Raw genomic sequence first — 26838 nt, 5'->3', positions numbered from 1 at the left:
ACACATTTATTAATGGCTATTTTATTGTACAATTAGTTATTAATCAATGAAATGCTTTATTACTATTTACGTGACTCTTGTGGTCCTCCACCTCAGCGGTCATTATCTTGCCTTTTCATCATGATGTGGAGCTCTATACTCTGTCGCACTGCTAGTGGTTAAGTAGCTGTGATTAAACAAGGCTGTTAATTGTGTTTCTTCCGCTCTGAATAACCACAGGCTGAGCAGAGGAGAGGAGAGGAGAGAAGCACCACCGCGGGCCGGGGCCGGGTTTCTCTCCTCTGCTCAGTCTGTGTCTGTCCTGCTCTCGGCTGGTAGCGGGAGGCAGACTATTACAGACTATTATTTTCTGTCTGTCTGAACCTCCTCCACCTCCTCCACCACCACCACCGCGAGCCCCCCCCAATCGTTTCTTTTGTGCTCCTTTTTCGAACGCCTCGCGGGGCTGCCGCTCGGCCGCGCGCACGCACGCACGCGGGTCTGCAGAATCCTCGCAGCTCCTCCTCGAGGGGGTCGCGGTGACTGAGAGAGAGCCCCCACCAACACCAACTACCAACCTCCACCCGGCTCCTCCTGCGCCCGCCCCGGCACCGATTGTTGACAAAAGACGCTGCGAGACGGAGCGAAGCAGCCCACAGAGAGCCCGGTACTGGTGAGCTGATTAAACTACTTTATCTGGACCGTTAACGGCGGGTTAAAGGGGAGCAACGAGGACTCTTCCGTTCCTAGAAAACCGTTAGTGAGTCACAACTGCTGCTTTGCTTTGTGTCCGTTACCATGTAGCCGTTAACGTTAGCCGTAGTAACACACTGCGGGTCGGTCTCCTCCTCCTCCTCCTCCTCCTCCATCCTCCTCCTCCTCCTCCTCCTCGTGTGATCCGGTATCATATGATGCTCATTTCTTGTCTGTAGCCCCGGGCTCGTTATGACAGCTTCTCCGTCTCTCTTTGTGTCTTTGTGTGTCCCCTCTTCTCTCCGGAAGGTGTGGCCGAGGTGATCCGGTTGTCGGTGGTGGTCGGACCGCAGCAGGCCGGTGTGAAGTGGACCCTCCTCCTCTTCCTCCTCCTCCTCCTCGTTATTGGTATTTACAGACAAATCCTGCGGTCAAGATGGGTCACTCCGTGTGAGAGGAAGGGTTACCACAGCAGCGTTACAGGAGGAGGCGGTGGAGGTGGTGGTGGCCTTGGGCAGGTCGATTCAGCCGGGAATGGTGTGAGCTGAGACGGGCCAGGCACTCTGGATCTGACCGGGGACCCGTCGTTCCCCCGGAGCCTCCGCGGCTCCAAGCCGCGTCCTGAGCCCTCCAAGATGGGGAAGTGCGACGGGAGATGCACGCTGCTGGTGATATGTTCACTGCAGTTGGTGAGTGTTTGTTTATTTGTGTGTGTGTGTGTGTGTGTGTGTCTCTATTCTCACTCACCATGATGATATAATTAGAGCAGCATACCACACACACACAACACACACACACACACACACACACAAACAAAATTGTAACTTCCACACTTTTTTTATGTCATTGCACACTTTGCTATTGTATATATGCTATTGTTATTCTGTATTCATAGTTTATATTTTCTAAGCTTGTTGTAGTAGTCTGGTATATTTGTAGTGTATTCTAATATATCCTTTATATTGTGTGTATACTATAGATATTATCTCTAGTGTTGATATGTACATTATATTTAGTGTTCCTGCACATTGCCCGGATAACCTGCTGCTGTTACACTATCTATCTGTCTATCTGTCTATCCATCTGTCTATCTAACACACACACACAAACATACACACACACACACACACACAAACACATTTGAAGTTTCCACACTTTTTTTTAATGTCATTGCACACTTTGCTATTGTATATATGTTATTGTTATTCTGTATTCATATTTTATAATCTCTAAGCTAGTTGTAGTAGTCTGGTGTATTTGTAGTGTATTCTAATATATCCTTTATCTTTAATCTGTTCTATAATTAGAGCAGCATACCACACACACACAGACACATACAAAAACAAAATTCTAACTTCCACACCTTTTTATGTTATTGCACACTTTGCTATTCTATATATATGTTATTGTTGTTCTGTATTCATATTTTATATATTCTAAGCTAGTTGTAGTAGTCTGATATATTTGTAGTGAATTCTAATATATCCTTTATATTGTGTATACGATAAGATAAGATAAGATGAACCTTTATTAATCCCCGGAGGGAAATTCAGGTGTCAAAGCAGTTACATCAGCAAACATCAGCAAACAGAGTGAAACAGGAAAGTTAAAGGTATACAAAAATTATAAAAACAATAATAGAGATATAAAATATACAGAGTGAATGGGTGAACATAGTGTGTACAGTCCTTCAATAAATAAATATAATATGTACAATAAATAAATGTAATATGCACATATGTGCAGTCTATAATAAAGGGGTATAAAGGATGTATAGTGTAAAATAAGTGTAAAGTGTGCCAGTGGTTAGAGTCCAAGATGGTTGCAGATACTATAGATATTATCTCTAGTGTTGATATGTACATTATATTTACTGTTCCTGTACATTGCCCGGAGAACCTGCTGCTGTTACACTATCTATCTATCTATCTATCTATCTATCTATCTATCTATCTATCTATCTATCTATCTATCTATCTATCTGATCTAATCATTATCGTCCAGCCCCTCTGTACAGTCACGCTAAAACAGCTCAGAGCTGCAGCTGCTGGGGGGCCATGCCACATTACAGGCGAGGGTGTGTGTAGTCTTTGAAGCAGGGGGTGGTGTCAGGGTGGCCTGCATGTCTGTAGAGAGAGAGAGAGAGAGAGAGGGGTGATAGCCCCATTCTGGCAAAACCATGTGAATGTTAAGCACAAGAGGGACAAGGAGGCCCTGTTCACCATCTGGTCTCCATTCTGGAGTTAAAGTTAGCTGTTCCTCCTACAAATAGCTTGAGACGATCCCCTTTAAAATGTAATAAGTGTGTAATACGAGCCAGTGTTTCAGCTATTCCTGTAGTGAGAATGATGCACGGCAGCGTGAGGGCTTGTTATCCCGGCTATTGTTTGTAGGGCTGATGATGAGTTGTTGTGTGGCAGGAGGAGTCGGCCCATAGATTCTCATTAGTTTGGGGGAGCTTTTGGGGGGTGCACCTCTTTTACAGTCACTGGACTGGCTTGTGCTCCAGGCAGTTACCATGGAAACAACTGCGGCAGACCTATGTATGTGTGTCCCTGTCACTGTGTGTGTGATCACTTCTGTGTGTTGTGTTTTCTATGTGTGTTGTATTTGCATATATCCTCGGTTGTGTGTGTGTTTGTATGCATTTCCTCTAATGTGTGTGTGTGTGTGTATGACCCCTCCCCCTGTCCCCTAGGTGGCAGCCCTTCAGAGGCAGGTGTTTGATTTTCTGGGCTACCAATGGGCCCCCATCCTGGCCAACTTCCTGCACATTATGGCCGTCATCCTGGGCATGTTTGGCACGGTGCAGTTTCGCTTCAGATACCTTATCTTTGTGAGTATATATGCCTCACCTTCTGATGATGCTCAGCTTGTGTACCTTGAATTGATGAAGCATGAGTGCAGTTACTCTCATAGAGAAACTGATCTCTGTGTCTGTTTTTGCAGTATGCAGTATGGCTGGTCCTCTGGGTGGGGTGGAACTCGTTCATTATCTGTTTCTACCTGGAGGTTGGAAACCTGTCTCAGGTAAGTTGTGTTTGTCTTGTTGGACATTAGCTCAAATTCATCTGTCTTTGGTTAGATCATTGCGTAGTTACATTTTTATAATCAATTCATTGTTTAACTCACGTGTTCCCGAACTTCTGTCTGTTTGCAACCTCTCATTACAATCTGGATGTATCTACAGTGATTATTCCTCCTGCGATTGTTTCATTTGAATACTTTATGTAAAATTATCCAGTATTTTATTTAGGGCTGCAACTAATGATTATTTTCAATATATCTGTCAATGAATTTCTTGATGAGTTGATTAGTTGTTTGGTTTATAAAATGTCAGAAAATGGTGAAAATTGTTGATTAGTGTTTCCCAAAGCCCAAGATGACGTCCTCAAATGTCTTGTTTTTCCTACAACTCAAAGATATTCAGTTTACTGTCATAGAGGAGTAAAGAAACCAGAAAATATTCACTTGACTTTTTGACTTTTTTTCTTAAAAATTACTCAAACCGATTAATCGAGTATCAAAAAAGTTGGTGATTAATTTTATAATTGACAACTAATTGATTAATAGGTGCAGCACTAAATTTACAAAAAAATAGTAAAGATTTGAAAGCATGAACTCTAACTATGCAGAAATATGTTTTTTTCAGGTGTCTTACCCTTTTAACCATCTTGCATTGTGACCCCCAATATTTACCTTGTGACCCCTTAGTGGGTCCCTGACCCCCACATTGGGAGCATCTGAGTCAAATATTCTCTGGTTGCAGCTTCTCAAATCTGAGGATTTGCTGCTTTTCTCTGTTTTATATCAGTGTAAATTAGGCTCTGATGTACATTTTTCACCATATTCTGACATTTTGTCGACTAATCATTTAATCAAAACCATAATCGACTGAGGAATCAACAAAGAGAATAATCGTCAGCTGTAGCCCTGTTTTTATTCATGTGTGTGTTTTCAGGACAGGGACTTTCTCATGACGTTCAACACGTCCCTTCATCGTTCGTGGTGGATGGAGCATGGTCCTGGTTGCCTGGTAACGCCAGTGCTAGACTCTCGCATGGCTCCTGACGACCACCATGTCATCACTGTGTCCGGCTGTCTCCTTGACTACCAGTACATAGAGGTGTTGAGTTCGGCCATTCAGATCCTATTGGCTGTACGTATCTAACACACACACACACACGCACTCATCTACCGTAAATGATCATACACTGTGTTTCTTTTATATTTACAAAAACACTTTTCTAAACATGACCCTCAGCCTACAGATAAGTCAGCAGTGACTCAGCCTGTGCAGCAACAGTCACCTAATCTCTGATCATCTCCTCTCTAACAGCTCTTTGGCTTCGTATACGCCTGCTACGTGAGCAAAGTCTTCCAGGATGACGAGGACAGCTGTGAGTGCTTTTGTCTTCTCCTAAAAGCTCGTTGAGCCATGTTCAGCCGATCAGGTTTACTTGTGTCATACTGTCGAGAGAGGGCTCTTATGTTAGCAATCCACGGCGTTGGATGTGAGTGCCGTTAACTCATTGTTTCCTCCTGCCTGAGTCATGCCGAGCAATATCACCACACAGGATTCCCTCTGATTGTTTTTAGAGATGTCCGTCTGCCTGCTGGCTGGTGCTCGTCTATGGAGTTGGGTGTGCCGTCTGTGCGTCTGAATGGATCCTCTCCTCATGTGGCTTTCCTCTCGTGACTGTTTCACTCTCACTCAACGGGGGAAATTAAGTCCTGTAGTTAGAATATGACGTCATGAGCTTGATTTCTTGTAAAAGGAAGTGTCACGCTGTGTCTGAACCGCACAAATGTCATAACAGATAACATCACTCGGATCACCCAGAGGGAAATAACAATGCAATATACTTTTTTGATGCATTAATAATATTTAATTTATCTTTTCATTTATTTATGTGGCTCAGGACCATGATCACATGGTGTGGAGCACACTTCCTTAAACAAAGAAAGGATATTCTTCAAACAGGCGCCTAGTTTACAAATAACTTTTGGCTTATAACAAAATTCATTTAAACATAGATGGGTGGTTAAAATAATACTTTGGCAAATACCTCAATAACTCATTATGCTTACATTCAAACAAAATATGACACTCGTCTCTCAAGCTATTATCATGACAAACATTGCAGATCCTCTGGTTTCTATAATCCAGCCCCAATGACCTCAAATATTCTGTTGTTGTTGTTCACTCTAAAGTTACAAATAGCCAGCCTGTACTTGTGGTTTTCAAACAACAGACACTTTTCCATTTTAAGCTTTTGTTTGAATTCTACATAAACATCACATGATGTCATACTTCTGAGCTCACTTTGCCACTTCTTTCAGCCCCTGTTCAACCGGCTTAGTTTCAACTAGCTGATGTCGTTAAACGTTTTGTGAGCCAGGCGACGCATATACACCCATATTATGCAGACTGAGTTGTACATTATTCAATTTGTACAACTTTTAGGGTATACATAAGAGATTTGAGGTATAGTTTTTACAATATATTATTTTTTTTGCAATGTATGTAATGTAAATCTGAATATCCATATACTCTGGCTCAAATAAATACGGGCGGCCATTGAATTCAAAGACCTCATCCCCATTGTCGAAAATATTTCCGATAACACTAAGCTACGCTTCCTGTACTCCAACACAACAAACACTTGCAATGCATCCACCATGGATGTAGTCCACTATTCCACCGCTGTCTTCTGGCAACGCGTCATCTTGTCAGATTTCAGAACCAGACTTCTCCTTGAGTGAGACTTTTTCCATAATGTCAGACACTTATAGTAACATCAGACCCTGTCATGGCAAAAACAAGCACTTTTATTGAAATGACGGTGCCAGCTTGCCCCAATAACACCATATTGCTGCCCGTGAGCAGCTGCCATCTACAGTGCTCTCCCTCAATTCTGGACCAATTTCAGAAATTGTTGTCCCCATTAGTCAGTTAGACACAAAAACATGAGAAAATAGGCTCCAGTTTGAAAAATACAAAAGTTACACTTTAAGAGTAAAAAAGAACCTTTCAGCAGACAAACTATAGACGATAAACACAGTTTCTAAATTAAATCAGACATATCTTCTGTTCTGCAGTGTTTTGCTTTGTATTGAACAATATATACACCTGATACCAATACATCTGCAATAAACTAATAACAGCCAATATTTCAAAGAAAGAATTGCAACAATACAGCATCACAGGAGTAATTTTATTAAAATGTCAGATCCCTAACTTGTGGTCTATATCTCCACTGATACAAACAATCAGGGACTATTTTGTTTTTCAGCTGGCACCACAAAAGTTTGTTCCTCTGAATCGATTGTGAAAGACTAGAACAATGTATCAGTGACATAGAGGCAGTGAGACAGATGATGTATCTGTGCAGATTCTGATGTCACTGTGTTATAAAGGTATACTGAAAGCATTTGATACCTTTTCATGTCAAAACAGAATCTGATCTTGAAATACAATACTTGGTTAAAAACAAATACAGATTTAAGGGAAAGTGGAATGATGTCATCCCTTCTCTTTCTCTCTCCTTTTGAAGTTGATTTCATCGGTGGCTTTGATTCATACGGCTACCAGCCTCCTCAGAAGTCCTCCCATCTGCAACTGCAGCCTCTTTACACGTGAGTAACAAATATAACATCCTCCATTTTCCCTCCAATTTGTTAATTATTGTTTAACATGTGTCTTTCAAGGGGTACTCCAGCGATTTATTTTTGTACTTCTAAAAAGTTTAGGCCGAGATATCCACAATTTGAGTCCCTGGTGTGGATCCTGAAGGCTGAATCCTACATTTCCCACTATCAACTCAACAGCGTCTTTGTTTACCCTTCTAAACCAGTGTTTCCCAAACTTTTATTCTGGGTACCCACTTTATAAAAATGACAAACCATCGCGACCCAATTCACAATACAAATTTGTGTGTAAATGAACGTTCCTGACCATTTCTACCGCCCTTTCCACATCACCTTATATTATCTTGAATAGGTAAACCAGCCATTTTGAAGAGACATGTTTGATTAATGATAACATAACTTAATTTTATGCATGTGTTATTTAAAGATATACACATGGTAAATACTTTATAAATGAGAGCAAATAAATGCATTTAGGTGGAGTTAACAGGCTATCTCATTCTTTTCATTTCTTCTCATCAGTTAAACAAACAGAATGTACGCTAGGCTTTCATATTAGATTCAATGTTATAAGTAGGCTACAATTGTCAGAACAATACGAACATTCAGGCTCCCTCATGTGGCTCAAAGCTGTACTGTGGATATAAATCTTAAATTAAAGACAATGGAAGAAATTCTGCAAATTTATTTGGTGACCCTGGTAAAATCTCCTGCGACCCACCCGTGGGTCCCGACCCAGTCTTTGGGAATCACTGTAACTGTAATGCCCACTACAACCCCACACCTCCAGCTTGTGGCCAACTGCAGGGTCTGAGAAGTGAAGCCAATGCTAAAGTGCCTTATACCTGCATTCTTTCTAACAGCCAGCAGGGGGCGACTCCTCTGGTTGCAAAAAGAAGTCTGATTGTATAGAAGTCTATGAGAAAATGAGCCTACTTCTCACTTGATTTATTACCTCAGTAAACATTGTAAACATGAGTTTATGGTCTCAATCGCTAGTTTCAAGTTTTCTTCAATACAGCATGATGTTCATTTAGTAAATTATGGTCCCATTTAGAGTCAAATAGACCATAAAGCAGGGTATGCTTTAGGGAGTGGCTACCTTGTGATTGACAGGTCGCTGCCACGGCGTTATCCGGTCTGTGAGTTGTCCGTGTTTTCGTCTTAGAACTTTAACCCTTTTACATTGTGTTTTCACTTCATGAAAGTAACATGCAACTCAACTTTGGTCACCTAAAAATTCAGTATTCGGTTGTATTTAGCTCCACCCTCTCCCGTCACTTCTGGTTGCAAATAACCAAGATGGCGTCGGCCAAAATGCCGAACTTGAGGCTTCAAAACGGCAGTCCACAAACAAATGGGTGAATGTCACGGGGACTACGTCCACTTCTTATATACAGTCTATGTTGGTAATGCATGATTCTTGTTAAAACTCCTCACGCCCAAGCCGAGATAACCCCTAATGACATTATCAGGGTTATTTTTAAACTTCAATGTTTTCCTCATGACGAGTAAATCACACTTGATGTGTAAAATCAGTGGAGTGCCCCTTTCATACACAAAGTACAGTACACAGTTAACTTTGATGTCTGAATGAATTCCCCTGATCTCATCCTCTCTGCATCCCAGGGCTGGTTAACTGTCGGTAGCGCCCCCCTTCAGGACAAACCCTGACGGTGTCACTGTGGACGGAAAGCGGCGGTCGCCTCGATTACACTCACTCTGTGTGTCACAGTTTACCGGAGGAATGGACTTACCCCCACCCAGAGGGAGAGACGTCTGTGCGTGTGTGCATGTGTGCTTGTGTCTGAGAAAGAGAAATACAGCCCTGAGTAGAATGTACAGAGCTCAGGGACAAACCAGCATGCCAGGAGGTGTGGTGAGATGAAGGAGGAGGAGGAGGAGGAAGAGGAGATACAAGAGTTGGGGACACCTCTCCGTCAAATCAAGACACACTTCACTAAACTGCCAGCTCTCAACACTCCCACAACAGTGTGTGTGTATGTGTGTGTGATTGTGTAACTCCACAGGACTAGCTGGTGCTTTGTGGTTGCACCCTGGACTCTTACCACCCGGTGTCCCTGTGAATTATTATTTTTTGGGTGGTCATGTGTGTGTGTGTGTGGGGTGGGGAGGGGGGGTATGTGGTGGGGTCACATAATAAAAAGAGGCACGGCTCGTACCTGTTGTCGTTTTAGAATGTGGTGATGTCGAACTAGAGCAGTCTTACGATTCCCATTCCCAAAGCCATTGTTCATTCCTCCCATGCCGTTAAAACCTTCGTTGACATTCAAGCTTTTTTACATTACCGACCTGGCCTGAACTCCTCAAAGGGTCAGGCTATTTTATATATTTTATTATTGACCAAAACCAACAATGCGTTCATCCAACACTTTCTCATTTTGTCAGACCCCCCACTTTTTCGGTCGCAGTAAAAACGTGCTTAACAATGTGAATTAAACAAAAACACTTGTTTAAAATTAGGCAACAAAACCACTTAGTTAGGTTTGGGAAAAAACTACGACGTTTGTAAAGTGAAAATTTGACTGGACGTTGTGAACACGGGACATGATGAACAACGTGAAAGTGAAACGTAACACATGGGACACAAAAAGGATGAAAGCCTTGTGTTTGTTGGACCCATCCACCTCCCCTCCCATAGTAATTAATGGATAGCCAAGTACCTCGCTAAAGGGTGCCTTGTGCAACGGTATAGAACGCCGACGGCCGTGACAAAGCGTAGGTATTTGACGCCCTGAGAATGAGAACAGGCTCTCTCAAAACTTTCCTGTCTGTGTCTCTCAGGCCCAAGCCCATTATAACTCCTGGAGGCGTAAATCTTGAAAAAACGAGCCACGGAAATATACTTCCATTTAAAAAAAAAAAAAAAAAGGCAAAATAATTTCTTAAAACAGCTGTGGCATTGTAGATTGAAGCACATGGCACTCAAACAGCTGTAAATGGTGCATTTGTTGGGGTCAGGGTTAGGGTTTTTTCCAGCCGCGCATGTGCTGCGCTAGTGAGTATTTACAGCAGCAGGACGGTGTCTATGTGGGATCATCTCAAAATAAACTACGGTGCCCGGCTTCATCAGAACAAAGGACCATGTCATCCAGTGCAACCGTGGGGCTCATCAGCTAATTAGACTGTTCCCCCTGGAGGCTAGGGTTCACATCCCATGTGAAACCAACAACGTATAGTTACAGCAACATAATGCATGTTTAATGTGTGTTCCCTAGCAACGCACGGTGGATACAGGAAGTGAAACACAATTTGCAATAGGTCAGTTCCTGCTGCATGCATGGCACATAGGGAATAACGTCTAACTCGTGCGTGCAGTGTCCGATTGTCACTGAAATGTACAGCTGCGTCGACCAGCGTCCCGCCAGTACCCCTGACGCGCGGGAAGGTGCGAGGGCCCGTTCATTGCTGCTTGCAGCTTTAACTGTCTTTGAGTTCACAAGCGTTGAGGTTCGCTTTCCCTTGTGAAACGTAGCTATATTGAGCCAAAACACGATGTTTTCCCAGAAGTGTTGCCTAATCCTAAAGAATCCTTTTTGTTTGTGTTATAGTAGCCGTAGCAGGCCCCTACTGACCCACATCTATGGTGCTTATAGCGACTGATAATGACTATTTAATGGACTGATAACAGTTGAATCTGTCTTTAATGTGTTATTTTTTTTATATTTTTTGTACAATGGATTTCACAGAGGAATGAGATATATCAGGCTTTGGCTACACACTTGTTAGTAGGATCAATTCATTGTTGGTTTTGGTCTTTTTATGGGATTTGTTGACAATGAGAAAAATATAAAATATCACCAGACTTCTCCTTTAACGTTCTGGGTTACTGCAAAAATCAAGTCCATTGCTAGGATATTTTGTTTTCAGGACACAAACTCAGCCTAGTGTACATGTAATGTTGTTGATTAGGGATGCAGATGGCTTTGGGATCAGGCATTAGTGTGTCTATGGGGGGGGAGCAGTGGGGATACTGTGCATGTAAATAACCAGCCAATGATTGTTTTGTTGGTTCCATTTAGAAAAGGGGGGTTGCATTAGGGGGCGGGTCGGGCTTGGGGAGGATGGGTACAAATCAAAGTTTTCCTTCATACTCGTTTCTCTTGTTCTCTCTTCTTGGATATCCTCATGTTGCCCTCTTCTAACCCATCTGCAGCTAAATCATCTTTCTCAATAACTACATTCACCTCCGCAGCTTATTCGCTGATTTCCACCGGAGCGTGGCGATAACGGAGCCCTGAGAGGAACATAATGTCATGATGAATAGTTTTTGATGTAATTGGAGACATGAAGAGGGAAGAAGGGAGACAGGTTTGAGGTGAAGACCTTAACGGGTGTAAGGAGAAGTTTGAAATAATAAAAAATACACTTTCTACGTTAAATATGACTTCTGTCGTCATCTGTAGACACACACTGAGCGTGACTAAAGGTTTAATAAAATGAGTGCTTTCATTCCTAATTTTGATTACATTATATTAATATCTGGATTATGGGGCACGGAATTACATTTTTCCCAGATTAGTTTGGAAGATTATACAAAAAAATGCACTCTGGTGAACTGATATTTTGTCATAATTATGTGATGCATGTTATAGAAAGACAGCCCAACATTACAAAAATAACACTGACAGTCAAAAAGGGACTTTATGCGTGCAGTGCTAAAGAGTGACCTTACTGTGACCTTTTCATGTAAATTAATTTTAATGGTATTAAATTTGGATTTAATTGTCAAAAAATAAGTTCATAGAAAGGTCGCTATGACAAAAATAGCACTGCGGAGTTCATAAAGTGACTCAATGTATGCTTATTGTTTATGGTTATAAACAAGTAGCTGTCATTACATAGGTAAAATGTTAAAGTGCATTCATATTTTACCAAGGGTTGACTCAGAAATAATTAAAGTTTAATTAAATATAACTAGTTTTTAGCATCTTTTTCTGCCAGCAAAGTAAAAAAATCACAATGAACTAGGGCTGACACCAATACTATTTTTTGGGCTTTATCTGAGAATAACTAATAATAATTAATGCTGGATATGAATAATTAATAATGTTGTGGGATTATTCCTTAGTTCATGGGCTATTTTTGGATTTGTACTTTATTATCACATACTTATATATATAAAAACTAAAAAAAAAAATTGTAATACTAATTTGGAGGTCGGTTACCATGGCAACGGTCAAAGCTTCGAAGCATTTTCGTCAACCCTACAATGAACATAACACATTGCAACACTAAAACTGACCGATACAGTTTACGAGAAAAAAAGTCGTACTAATAGTACGACTTTTTTTCTCGTAAACTTATGACATTATTCTCATGTTACGACTTTCTTTTCTCGTAATATGACTTTATTCTCGAAATCTCAGATCTATTATTTTTTTCCTCAAAGTGGCCCTAATACTCCGTCGTACCATTGTACCATAGACCTACAACAATGATTAATTAAAAATTTAAAATGTAAACAAAAAACAGTTATTCATTTCCTTTTTTAAAAAATCCACAGTGAGCCACTGGAGAGGGGCTAAAGAGCCGCATGTGGCCCCCGGAGCTGCAGGTTGCTGACCCCTGACCTAAAAGAAAGGGAAACATTTGGAGGTGTTGTTATTTACAGGTTACTATGCAATGTTTTTACTGGTCTGGGATCAAATGAGATCAAATTGGACTGTATAGGTGGCATTTGACACACTTCAGGCTATTAAATCCAGTATGACTGGACCACACAGGTATGTTCAGCAGCCTATCCTATAAATTTCCATACCATTTCCATAGATTTTCTTACAGTGTTGCCATAACCTAGTGGCATGACGTCACCCACACACCGGTTCAGGGGACTCTCCTCGAGTAGTCGGTATAGCCTCGGGGTCGCCCCCTGGCACCTTACCAGAAAGCCAAGACGGTATATTTTTGTTATTTGGGGCCACACGCTCCCCTTTTTCACACCGTCCACTTACATTCCGGAGGAGTAACGGAGCGAGCAGCAGCAGCCGCACACTCTCTGACCGTGTGGTGCAGCGCGTTGCCATGGCTGCAAAGCACCCTGTTACCCTAGAGACCCCCGGTGCATTGTGTACAGTCAACCCACCAAACAAAAGTAGATAATTATATTGTATTTTTACAGTGTTGTCTACTTTAAGTACAACTAACGACCTCTGTTATAAAAATATTTTTTATTGCAGTTTATTAATATTTTTTTGTGGTGTATTTTAGTGATTTTTAAAAAAAAGCTATTTTTTACTCCATTGACAAATAATGTGAATAAAGTCAAAACATTATAGCTGGTGAATATGAGGCTAAGATTAACTACTTTATATACAGTTTGGTAGTGGTGGAAAGTAACTAAGTTAATTTACTCAAGTACTGTAGTAAGGTACACATTTGAGGTACTTTATATTGATGCACATATTTGTACATATTCCTTATATTTCTAATTTCTTATTTACTTATATTTCTCTAAATATATTGTGTCATATATTGTATTTTATTGTATATTGTATTATGTACATAATTTACATCTAACATAATTTTTTATTTATATTTTCTTACATTTCTGTGCTTTATATAAGAGCAACTGTATCGTCTCGATTTCACTCCCGGGGATCAATAAATATATATAAATATTTCTGATTCTATTTCATTACATTTAAAAAATATATATATATTGTACTTTTAATGTACAGCTACAGTTACTTAAAGATCAGTTAATAAAATATGATGCTTTGCTATAGACCAAACTACCAAACAATATATAAAGTAGTTTGTAACAGCTTCACTACCACCAGCTATAACAAAATAATGCTGCTTAAATAGCGATGCATCTGAGTAAAATACAATTATATAATAATTTAACAATGAAATGGGCAATTTGGCTGAATTTATATCAGTATGATTAAGTTAAATATGTAAATAATGAATTGGTATTGTGATTAAGTTATATTATAGGTAATGAATTGGTATTCTGGATTGATAACAAATTTATATTTTGATAAGGAAAATTACATCAGTAATTAATTTATATTTCTGTATGACACAGATTAAAGGTAATAATTATAGTTAGAATAATTATAAATAATAATAATTATAGTTAGACAAATTTAGGAAAATTTAATTAGAGTATATGTATGGCATATAATATATAATATATATATAATATATAATATATATTATATATATATTATATATAATATATATTATATATATAAATTGTAAAATTACGAGAATAAAGTCTCAACTTTACGAGAAAAAAGTTGCAATATTACGAGAATGAAGTCATAACTTAACATTTATATATATACACATTATATATAAATTATATTTAATATATATATCATATATTGTATATATATTATATTATATATATATATATATATATAATATATGATATATATATATATATATACATATACAATATATGATATATATATTAAATATATATTATATATATGATATATGATATATATTATATAATATATGATATATATTTATATTATATATAATACAAATAGACTCCATATAGTATAACAAAGGGCCTGGTCCGGTATGACCCTCCCTCCCTCCCTCTCCTCCCCTCTCCTCCCCTCCCGGTTGGCGCAATGAACCGCACGCTCTCTCTCATCCCTTCCCGGCATGCAGCGCTCTCGCCTGCTCCTCCGTTGAGCCGCCATGTTGTCGGAGTGAAAGCCTTGGGGTGTCAGAGGAGAAACTGGGGCCGAAATCCGCGTCCATCCTCCCTCTCCGCCGGTGAGTATCACCTCCTACCCGGTCGCGGTAACACCGGACGTTACTTATCTGCGTGTAACCGCGGGTATTGTTGCTATGGCGACTCCGTAGAGGGGTTTAAACGGGCGGGTAGAAGAAGCGGTTGCTGCTCTGCCTCCTCTCTTTCCTCCCGTTGTGTCGGTTCTTCCGCTCCAGACAGCGGGCCTTTGTTAGCATCCGCGTCACTATGAGGGACCTGTGGGGTGCTGCAGACTCAAGCAGACAGGTAGACACCACCCTAGGGTGTTTATTAACAACAACACGGTGACGTTTGGGCACCTTAAAAACACAGTGTGTGTCCACCGGACCGGTACGCCCGGGCTCAGCTTGTGTCTGTGTCTCGGAGGCCGTGTTATTGTTGGTAGACATAGGCATTGAACCCTCCATAACACATCCGACACTCGGGGAGAGTGGACGCAGATGCATGAGGATGAAAACCCCCTGATAACACGGAGCTTCTTCTTTCGTTTTGATGTGTCATGTCTTGTTATAGGAAGGGAAATGTTTGGTTATATGTCTCTACTAGCTGCAGGTTGCTTGTATTGTCAGTCACACCCCTGTCTAGTAGTGCCCGGTATGCGGTGTGGATTGATCCCCCGGTTATTGAATAACGATGCCTGTTTCCGTGTGCAAAACAACCCCGTGTGCCGTTTCTTCCTTTTGAGTGTTGTGGATTTCCGGGTGTTTCTCTCTCTCTCTCTCCTCTCTACCTGAACTCAAGCTGAGCAGAAGCAGCTTCCTTGTTGCTCAATGAAGAGTGAAGCATGAGTAACATATGTGAATGATCACTTGGCAAGCTGGTTTGTTTTGATCCTGTGTGGGGTCAGCTCTTTTTTTTGTTTTTGTCTTCATGGAGGTGGTGGTGGTGGTGGTGTGTTTGCATGGTGGTTTCAGCAGACTGGAGAGAAAGAAAGCTGCATGTGTTTTGAAAGATTCAAGTGTCAGACAGACTCTGGCTCAGTTAATTACTGTATATGGCTAAAAAGAAGTGCTTGTAATTTCCTCATGGCACTGTAGGGACACTAATGTGAAGCTGGTAATTTTAACAGATTGTTGGATAAGGAGAGATTGTAAAAATACAAATGATATCCCTCTCACTGCTGGAAACCACTGAGGTTGCTGTCATTCACATATCTAGAGGTCAGAGGTCAAGGGACCCCTTTGAAAATGGCCATGCCAGTTTTTCCTCACCAACATTTTGCATAATTTAGAGCGTTATTTAGCTTTCTTCCAGACAAGCTAGTATGACAGTTTTCATAATGTACTTTTGATTAAATTAATTTGTAGGGGTGGGAATCACCAGAGGCCCGTACGATACAATATTATCACAATACGATCTTATTGCGAATTTAAACATTTTGCGATATGCTGAGTTTTGCGATAAGATATATTGGGATTTAGCATCTTTTTTTCAACCGCAAATTCATGCAGTTTGTCAACATCTGTTTCATCTAATATGCTACAGTTCTCACTCTGTTCATCTCAGAGATTTCATTCACATATCTTGAGGTCAAGGGACCCCATTGAAAATGGCCATGCCAGTTTTTCCTCACCAAAATTTAGCATAACTTGGAGCGTTATTTAGCTTTCTTCCCGACAAGTTAGTATGACATGGTTGTTACCAATCGATTCCTTAGGTTTTCTAGTTTTATAAGATGCCAGTATTGTCACTCTAGATTCAAGACTGAGCCCGCTATAACCTCTGAGAGACAGAATAGCAGGCGTAGAATTGTTAAGAGGTTAATAGCTTATATAATAAAAGATTGATACTTGACGTCCGTGTATCGATACGATATTGCCACGCAAAATATCGCGATACTATGCTGTATTGATATCCACACCCCATCCACACCCATACTAATTAGACTATTTATGTTCACTTTTATTAATTTCATTAGTGCTGTGCTGCAGAATGATATGCAGTTCTACATTCAAAGTAGACATTACATCTGTTCATTTACCTAAGAATACAATTTTCAACCAAAGAGGGACTGTTGGTATAGTTTTGCTGGGGTGAAAATATCTATCTATGGCAGTTTTCGGATACAATGCCTGACAGGTAACATTACTCCCTGCATTGTGCTGTATACACTGTTGTGGTGGATTCATCAGGTACACCTATCTAAAACTAATGTTGAAGATTCAGTGTCAGACAGACTCTGGCTAAGTTAATCACTGTATATGGCTCAGTGTAAAAAAGAAGTGCTTGTCCTCATGGCCTGTAGGAACACTAATGTGAAACTGGTAATTTTAACAGATTAGAGCTTGTTGGATAAGGAGAGGTTGTAAAAATACAAATTATATCCCTCTGACTGCTGGAAACCACTGAGGTTGCTTTGCCCAATATTGACAACGACCACCAAACAGTGTGGTCCGTGCACATCGCATATTTCTTTGGTTTATCATTGCTCGCATAATGACAAATCTGCCCACCACACTTTACCCAAGTTATATGACTGGGCCCCTCTGACCTTCTCTAAATAAAGGCCATCAATTTCTTGGCAAATAAAGTCAGTAACCTCCCTTGTGCAAACTTACTGATAACTTTAAATAGCTCCCATTTACACAATACACTTAGTTGCCAGTTTATTAGGTACACTATCTTAAAATAATGCAGTCTATTACAGTTATTAATATTGTTTTAGAGAGGTGTTTATTAAACTTTAGGGTCAGTTGGAGGATGTAGTTTGGTGCTGTTGTTGAATTGTATTGTCATACTCAGAGGTGTTTCTAATGTTTATTTATTTAACCAGGAGTAAAGACTCATCGAGGTTAAAAATCTCTTTTTCAAGAGTCTCCTGGCCAAGATAGGCAGCAGCACAGTTACACAGTTGTAGGGGTGTAAGAAAATATTCCAAATATTGAGTATCGCAATATTACATTTTATGATACTGTTTTGATTCTCAAAAACACTTTACATTTTTATTTAAGTTTACATGCAAAGACTCAGTCAATACTTTATTTCATTTGCAAAGAGATGTGACCTCTCAGTGTATGTGCTCTCTCAAAGTAGTGCTATGATGTTGGATGTTACAGGGACTGTGATGAATGCAAATGCAGATCCCACTGTTGTGATTGCAACTTTTTGACTCAAATTTCATGCATATGGTGATGTGTTCTTTCCTAAAATTCCTAAAATTCGATAAAAAAAATGCGACATATCGCCTTGCTTACTGTTTATTTATCGCAATATATTGAATCGTGACCCTTGTATCATGACACCTATCGTACCACCAGATTCTACACAGTTGCAGACATAAAACAAACATAATTTAAGACAAAGAGCAAATTGCAGAATCATATGGTATCGAAAAAATATTCATCCAAATTCAAAAACATCTACAGCCAGATGTGCTTGTTTTTCAAGTCTTTTAGAAGCACTTTAAAGACGTTCAGTGAGACCAGCTCTCGAAGAAGATTTAGGTGACCTTAGGCTGATTAAAAGATTTATCAGAGACACCTCTCGGTAAAGTGCACTACAATTCAACAGCACCACAAACTGCAGCCTCCAAAATGACCATAAAGTTGAATCAATGTCTCTCTAAAACAGTTGAAACAAAAATGGACATTATAATCTTCATGAAAGTAGAATTTGTTGCAGGACTGATATATTAAATTTCATTTGATTTAGCTGGTTGTCAACTGAGTATGTACTCCTGTGGTGGTAACAGTGTGAACTTCCACTATGAGCAGTGATCTGCAACCACATACCACCTAAAGCCATGATTGAGCAGGTTTTATCATAACAACCAAATTGAACACCTTGAGGAAAGGAAGGGTGACGTAGTTGTGACAGGTGTGTTGATCAGTGATATAAGTGTGTAAAATGTATTTAGGGGTGCTTAACATTGAGACGTTTTGAGATTCCTGTGTGGGAAACTTTAATCTGTATGGTTCAGAGTTAGACCAGGCAGGTATGTTTGGTTCCAGACACATACAGCAGTACAGTAGAGTTTACAGTATGTCATGCCGTCTGCAGATAGACAGGTTGGTAGTTAAATCAGCTGCCTCCTGGACTGGCTGGCTTGTAAAGTGATTCTCTGCTTTATATCTGTAGCTGTTGATCCCAGCTCTCTTCTTCTGATTATCGGCAATTAAGTAGCTTTAATTGTAGGTTGCCACTTTGCCCCAAGAAAGATAGACCTACCTACTGTATGATTAATTATAGTGATGTCCCTTATGTGGCTGCAATCTACAATTTTCATAATGTACTTTTGATTAAACTAATTAGTAGGGTTGTGAATCTCCAGAGGCCCGTACGATACAATATTATCACGATACGATCTTATTGCGAATTTAAACATTTTGCGATATGGGGAGTATTACGATAAGATATATTGCCATTTATGTAGTTTGTCAACATCTGTTTCATCTAATGTGATACAGTTTTCACTCTGTTCATCTCAGAGATTTCATTCACATATCTTGAGGTCAAAGGTCAAGGTACCCCTTTGAAAATGGCCAGTCCAGTTTTTCCTCACCAAAATTGAGCATAATTTGGAGCGTTTATTAGCTTTCTTCCCGACAAGCTAGAATGACAGGTACACCTATCTAAAACTAATGCAATCTAAAACACCATCACTGCAACAAACCGTACATTTATGAATGTTATAATCATTTTTTAAGAGGTGTTGATTAAACTTATTTTGATGTTGTAGTTTGTGGTGCTGTTTGCATTGTTGTGCATTACACTAAGAGGTGTTTATAATATTTAGCCTACCCTCACTGATATGCGTTGGATGGGATGTATTAGCATTTTAACCTACATAAAGGTAGTTTTTTCTGCAGTGCAGTTGTAATAGGCTGCTTTAGCTAAGTGTACCAAAATAAACTGACAGCTGAGTGTAATTTGACATGGAAATCAGTTGGAGGTACAATATTTGTGTATATTTTTTGCATCTCTGGTGTAGCCTGAAGCTGTCCAGTGTGGGAGGTGACGACAGATATTGGCTCCATTTACATGAGATGACATGGTGCTTACTTTTTTCATTCATGTAGGACTGATGTATGGTTTGGATTTATAGAGCAGCAAAACTGACTCAATTTTGATCATGAAGCATATTTTGGATTAGATGACCCTTTTGTTTTACTACATATTTCATCTTCTGTCGGTGAGAACATGGATCATAGCTTGTCTTTGTTTACTAGTACAGTACAAGCTGGCGCGACTCACGAGGACTTAATAAAAAGTTATCAGAGCATGTGTTATTGTGTGATATATTTACAAAGATTAGTCTGACTTGCTGCATTTCTGTAACTGGATAGGCTATATCTGGCTACAACAAGTTTGCATGCTTAAAACTAGACTCAATTGCCAGTTTATTAGGTACACTTAAACTTATGCAAAATTCATGCAGTCAATACAACAGCCCTGCGATCAATCCTACTTTCGCAAAGTTTGCATGTTCATTTCTAGTTGAAACCGTTATGGTGAGGTGTTGATTAGGGCTGTCGTGGTGAAGGAATTTCCCCTGCAGTAATAATAATTGGCACATCTGCGCTATATGCGGTATTGTTGCCCAAATTACTTAATTTATCCTGATTTTAGTGCTACATGAATATGATTTATTGTTAGGCTATGATTAGGTTAAGTTTTAACACTAATTAAATACTTGTGTATTATTAAATGCAGAAGGCCAATGACGTGCAGTTTTTTTTTCACCTGAGATGCTGCGTCTGGTTGCTATGATACGGAATAGTCGCATAAGTAAAGTTGTCAGCATAAGGTAGAGTACTTGCTCTGAATGAAGGGAAGCCTGAAGCACATAGGTAGAGAGGAGGGACCCGCCAGTCTATGTGTATGAATTTCTTCTCCGTTGTTGTTGTTGTTGTTGTTGTTCAGCACTATAACCCTTCTCCATTGTGGTGGGTAAAAAAATGACAGTGACGAGCGCAGTGGTTTACCCAAAGTTGACCATTTTTCAACTCTTGGCGACCAGAAAATGCACCAAACGTGCATCGCTGAGTGCAGAATCGACGCACAGCGCCTCGTCTCGCTGCTGTTTTTTTTTAGTAGCGTAAATATTCGGCGCTCCCATTGCAAAGAGTTCAAAAAGGAAAAAATGTGAAGATAGTGGTTGTGGCGGTCACTTGCCATTCCCTGCAGTTGGCTTGTCAATAGCACGGTATTGCAATATTGCGACAGCCCTCGTGTTGATTCAACTTCATGTTAATTTTGTAGGCTGTAGTTATTGCTAATTGAAACAGCAGCAGTTACAATGAACAATGAATATAAGTATCTTTATGGCAGATTTATTGCAGGGGCGTTGTATTAGACTGCATTTGTTTGAAGTAGGTCTACTTAATAAACTGACAACCGAGCACAGCTCTGGTCAGAGCTTATTAAACATTTTATTAGTTCAATGTATTGACCCAGGATGCCATTGTTTGCATGTGACAGATGTGTATTTCTCTCTCGACAGGCTGTGGTGGAATGAGCAGTGTGTGTGTGTTGAAGAGGAAAGCAGTGCTCTGGCAGGATTCATTCAGCCCCCACCATAGAACTACATCTCCCAGCATGCCTGTGGTGCTGAGCAGCGGAGGACATGCCCCTCCAACTGGGCCGACCCCTCAGGCCACCCCCCCCAGCCAGCAGGTAAAGCCCACCACATTGACGCCTATTTCATTCATTAATGGACAAACATCTGTCTATAGGGAACTTCTAATATGTATCCAGTCAGTGCAGTTTGTACTGTAGCCATTTAAGTGCCATTCATAATGACAGAGAAATTTGTATTCTCCTTGTCTTGCAAGCCATCTCACAATTGCTATATTTATTAGTTTACATCACAACATGTTAAACCACAGTTGCCCACATTTGTATGAGCGTGCTCAGATCAAGCTCCTTATATCAAACTAGTGAAAGAAAATGTACAATGCAAAACAACCAAATAATGGTTGCATTATTACAGTTGGTAAGAGTCTGTGAAAAGATAAATGTCTATTTATTAACTTAACTATTAGCAACTCTACTTGTCATTTTCTGCAGATCACAACAATAGAAAATGACTGTAAACAACTGTAGCTTAACTCTTAGCTAAACCATGCGAGTTAGGTTATCCCAATATAGATATCATCATTGGTAGTGCAACTGCTAATCATAAGGTAGAGCTGGAGGAGCCTCTGCTTGGCAGCATTATGGCTTCAAAGTAAATTATAACAACACTGGACAGAGAATAGTAATTCAGATGGGATCTGTGTTGACATTGTTCAACTGAACATTACGTGTCTGGAATCAAATCAAACATGGTTGAGCTGTTTGAAGTCACCAACATGGGCTCTGGTCAGTTATGGTAATGGTAATTTGCCACTGATAAATTGAAAAAAAAGAACTGATGGATTAAAGTGCGGGTCCATTATTTTTATATTATTTTAAAATCCATTATTTGTATTATTTTTAAGAAAATCTTAATTTGCATCTCTAGTTAGGTAAGAGCATCACCCAATAGTCATGGCTCTGTCTTAATCTCCAGGCCAGTGGCGATGGTGATGTTATGTAGGACAGCTGTTAGCCTTTCATAGTTGCTGCTAGTGTCCTCTGAAATGCAGTCCACAACTCTCCGATACCAGACTGCAATAAGGGTGAACATGTCATGTCTCAGCTTCAGTGCACTGTGAGGTGCCAGTGCAAAATGTTGTAAAAAGGTTAGCATTTTTCACGACTAAGCCTGAAAAAACAATCTGATAAGTAGCAATTTAGTCTGATTGAATGACGTCTTGGTAACTCGTTCTACTGCACGCTTTGCGTGTACAGCGAATGACCAAGCCCAGATGTTTCCAGAGCATGTTGACTGAGTCTTTGATGACAGTGTGTTGTGGAGAACTTTGTGTTTACCCTAAATGAGTAAGGGAGGAAGTCAACTTACGTTTGCCGTTTACCAGTGAAAAGAAATGCTGCCTCTTATTTGGACGTATTTGAGTTTTAGAGGAGAGGATGTGGCCTAAATACCTCAACCAATGGTGCTGTTTTGATGATGGTGATGGATTTTGAAAATGTAAGATGACAAATTTGGACTCCCTATTATGTGGTCATATGGTTGAAAAATATGCTTAATGTATTGTTACTGAAAACATTGGATAATCTGATTTTGCTGTGTTGGTAATTGATTGCCCTTTTCTCCCCTGATATTTCTACTATACATTGTACATGTAATTGGCTATTCAATTCCATGTGTATTTGAATGTAGGCATGCTTGAGTTTGTTGGTTTTTAATAATCAACACTATAAACATTGGTAAATGCTTAAAATCCAGGCTGTACCTGCATGTCTCCGGTTGTCTGCTTGTTACTGTTGCCAGTAATTTCAGGATCATGTTCATGTCGTCTGTCTGTGTGCGTGTCTCTAAGGGTGTGGCGGGTGCTGGACGTTCCCAGGACGATGCCATGGTAGATTATTTCTTCCAGCGGCAGCACGGCGAACAGCCCGGCAAACATCGCTGGCCCACTGGAGACAACATCCATGACAGCCAGGTGTGTGTGTCAGTTTTGCACAAGTGGTAACACTGATGTTATTGTATTGTCTTACGTACTGCTGTTGCTCACACAAAGTTCACAGAAACATTTCTACACAGAAAAATGTATTCTTGTGTAACCATAAAATCTTCCCTTAGACATATTAAAATATTGAAATTCTCTGCCCGCAAAATACTGCATTCAGTGGCCATTTAATGTTAAAAAACAGACACAAAATGCACATTTTAATTGATGCCAATTTGAACAATCTGTATGAGAGACATAACTGGGCTCTCTGTCTGTCTGCAGGTACGATCCATGGATGAGCTGAACCATGACTTTCAGGCTCTGGCCCTGGAGGGACGCGCCATGGGAGAGGTGAGACATTAGGTTTGACGGTCGTGTATGGTCTAGAAAAAGGTGACCATGTAACTTTAATACCTCATCTGATAATGGAGCATTACTAGAGGTTACTAGAGGTGGACCGATTTAATTGATTTGGCTGATGGGACGTTTTACAAACTATCGTTATCGGCGGAACTGTGCTCTGATAGTGGCCGATGGCTGCACAGCCGCCACCATTCATGTGGGGACGTACATCACCGTTTTGCATGGAGGCTCCATAAACAAAGTCAAGGTAGAGGGTGAGAAAAAAGGTTATCACTCGAACATATAATGCAGCACTGTCAGCTCTTTGTCCACGATATAAGACTGGCAGACAGAGAGGAAAATAAATAATTCACTGTAACTTTAACTTGCTTACTGTACCAATTTGGCGTTCTCTCTTCCAAATAATCCAGCCACGTAACCATCTGTTCATGAAATTAAATTGCACACTTTAGGATCCTCCTTACCCCGGGAATATGCACCAACATTAATGGTTGGCAAGAGTGGCGTTTAACAATGTACGAAATGCGCAACAGCAGTAATCCAGGCCAGTCGTACTGTAAGCCACAGAACAGCGCATCGCCCATTGTAAACAAATAGAACGTATTCCAGCGATGTAATCCTCCAAATCACACTTCAGGATATTCTCTTACAAATTATTAAATTCGGAGTGACAAAAAGTAGCCGATTAGACTGCTGCAGAAGTAAAGAAGATATTGGGCAATTAATCGTCTATCGTTATTTTATTGGCCTTTTAAAAATACACTATCGGTCAACCTCTAGTGGTTTCTCGTGGCATGTCAGCACAGTGTTGATATTTAGACTTCGGATTAAATTTACTGGATTTGAAGTCTGTCAAATGCTGTATCTGATCAGTTGACATGAAAATGGATGCCCTGTATTTTGTGGCACCTGGCTGAACAAACACGATAGCTGCTGTTGCTCACAGAACGTCAAACTTGAAAAACAGGAAATCCGAGGAAAAAGAAATGGATCAGTTGCTCAGTGGAAGGCCTTTGAGCCAAAAGTGGCGTGGACTTGTGCTGGCATTGTTGTTCCTCAATGAAAAGCGCTGAAAGATGAGAAGAGACTGAGCAGAGATGTTTTGTTGTTGTTTTAGAAGCTGGTTGGACTGGCTGTTGGCATAAACAGTCTACACTCAGTCATTCTGTTAATGTTGGACAAGTGCCTACAATTAGTTTTGGCTCGTTGAGTTGTTGAACATAGTGCTGATGTACATTTGTTTGTATCTCATATTGAGTGGATATTGTTTGGCTGCTATAGACTAATATATCTGCAATGAGTTTTATTGATATGTTACCTAGAAATGGCACGCACATCTTCAGATATTTATCTGATTTGATGCAACCAAGAGTTTCCTGTTGCCAGAAGATACTGATCACATTTACAGAAACAACAAGGTCCTTTTTAAAAGCGAGAACTGTGATGACTGTAACGGACTGTAAAACTCAAATGAGCTGCTGATAAGGTGCTGGAGTCTCTCAGACTACGTTCAAACTCTTAGACCTAGTTCAAACTATTCAAAATAATTAGCGAAAGGAATTTTAATAATGGGCCCTAATTGTTTTATGGTTGCTCTTGACACTGGCTTCAATTGTGGCAGTGTGTTTTTGTGTTTCTGATTCACTCATCCAGTAAGTGGGCTGTACTTTGTTTGTATGGGGTGTGGGAAATTGCAATGCAGCACTGGCAGCTTAACACTAAAAAATACATTCTAATCACTTATGTATATACTTTTTATTTATTTTTCCTTTTCTGTCATGTGCTTGCAATATCTGTGCAACCATTTTTACCTGGTCTTTTTTTCCCTTTTCCTCCTCTTTCTCCTCTGTTTTCCTGTGTCTTTGTAGCAGCTGCTAACTGGTAAGAAGTTCTGGGAGACGGATGACTCTGGGAAGGATGGACCAAAAGGGATCTTTCTGGACCAGTGGAGGGACAGTGCATGGGGTGCCTCAGGTATAAACCAGTCTGGCTTATGTTTGTGATAATAATGCAGGAACGCTTGTGAAACATGGCAGTTTTGTTTCACAAGCACATCGAGAAACCACCAGAACAATCACCGTGTGGTGTTGAAAACATATATTTAGAGTCGTGTCAGAATCAAAAAGTGAAAACACCCTTAATGTTCTCCCAGATGATGATGAGATTTGAGATTTCTGTTGCGTCATATCAACACAATGCAGTTATTTCTGTAAACATGATGACTAAAGAAATATCTCTGCACCTCAGAAGAAGTCTGACACCTCACTTGTGTATCAGTTTGTAGCTGTGGAGTAACTGATACAGAAGAGCTCATTTGTAGAGTGAAATGTTTCTGGTAGTTTTAACTTTTGTAGTTTTAACAAATTGTGCATTAAGGCCTGTGTCCATATAGCATTTTTTTTTTTATTCTGAGCGCCAGCGTCTTTTTTTAATTGTTCCCAGCGAGGAGAAAGCATATTTGGCCGCCTCGAGAAAAAGTGCTGCACCCAGCGTCTTATTTTCTGAGCGCTCCGCCTTCTTTGTGCAGTCGTCCCAGCGGTTCTGGTTGAAAATCTCTGAACTTTTCAGAAAAACGCAGGTGATGTCACTGTAGAAAATGGAGGAGAATCTGTTTTGGCTGTGTCTGTCTGTCCTGAGATTTATATGTCAGACAGACGTTATCATAACAAACACCGAAAAGCCTATGCTGGGTGGACACTGAATGTTGCTGGTGAGTGTTCCTCGTCCTCCTTGCTCTACGGCTGCAAGATTGAGTGGTGACAAAGCTCATTCATACAAAGTATGAGGGCAAGCATCCTCCAGTTGGTGCTCATGGTGAAAAAACAATGTCAAACAAAGGGATAGTAGACCAAATACATAATAAAAAGCAAAGGGGCTATGCTAGTCTATCATGCA

At 40.1% G+C, this 26838-nt stretch overlaps 2 protein-coding genes across 7 annotated transcripts in view; both read left to right on the top strand.

The window, feature by feature from the left end:
* Positions 1-232: 232 nt before the first annotated feature.
* On the top strand, positions 233-11726 carry nkain1 (sodium/potassium transporting ATPase interacting 1). 3 transcript variants are annotated; one of them, XM_074613298.1, is made up of 8 exons: positions 233-646; positions 982-1361; positions 3371-3508; positions 3622-3702; positions 4634-4831; positions 5012-5072; positions 7230-7311; positions 8953-11726. In XM_074613298.1, the coding sequence occupies exons 2-8, from the start codon at positions 1308-1310 to the stop codon at positions 8960-8962; spliced, it is 624 nt and encodes a 207-aa protein (XP_074469399.1). In that variant the 5' UTR covers positions 233-646; positions 982-1307; the 3' UTR covers positions 8963-11726. The 3 variants fall into 3 exon arrangements, with proteins under 3 accessions (XP_074469399.1, XP_074469397.1, XP_074469400.1); XM_074613296.1 differs by having other exon boundaries at positions 233-652; XM_074613299.1 differs by having other exon boundaries at positions 233-739.
* A 3200-nt stretch (positions 11727-14926) lies between these two features.
* The window catches only part of pum1 (pumilio RNA-binding family member 1), a 32865-nt gene continuing 20953 nt past the window's right edge, over positions 14927-26838 (top strand). For 2 of the 4 annotated variants that reach the window (XM_074613559.1, XM_074613557.1), the window contains exons 1-5: positions 14927-15084; positions 21525-21697; positions 23449-23571; positions 23863-23931; positions 25815-25917. In XM_074613559.1, the coding sequence (XP_074469660.1) occupies positions 14937-15084; positions 21525-21697; positions 23449-23571; positions 23863-23931; positions 25815-25917 (616 nt within the window). In that variant the 5' untranslated portion in view covers positions 14927-14936. Of the gene's footprint in view, positions 15085-21524; positions 21698-23448; positions 23572-23862; positions 23932-25811; positions 25918-26838 lie in introns of all 4 variants that reach the window. The other 2 variants (XM_074613558.1, XM_074613556.1) reach the window with 1 other exon arrangement.

This window comes from Sebastes fasciatus, chromosome 17, assembly GCF_043250625.1.
Source record: "Sebastes fasciatus isolate fSebFas1 chromosome 17, fSebFas1.pri, whole genome shotgun sequence".
NCBI classification, from domain to species: domain Eukaryota; kingdom Metazoa; phylum Chordata; class Actinopteri; order Perciformes; family Sebastidae; genus Sebastes; species Sebastes fasciatus.
This window is presented reverse-complemented; position numbering and strand designations above follow the sequence as displayed.

Coding starts and splice junctions, on each gene's coding strand:
- nkain1 (XM_074613298.1), top strand. CDS start 1,308: ATGGGGAAGTGCGACGGGAGATGCACGCTGCTGGTGATATGTTCACTG. Junction 1,362..3,370: donor TGATATGTTCACTGCAGTTG/GTGAGTGTTTGT, acceptor CCTGTCCCCTAG/GTGGCAGCCCTTCAGAGGCA. Junction 5,073..7,229: donor CCAGGATGACGAGGACAGCT/GTGAGTGCTTTT, acceptor CTCCTTTTGAAG/TTGATTTCATCGGTGGCTTT.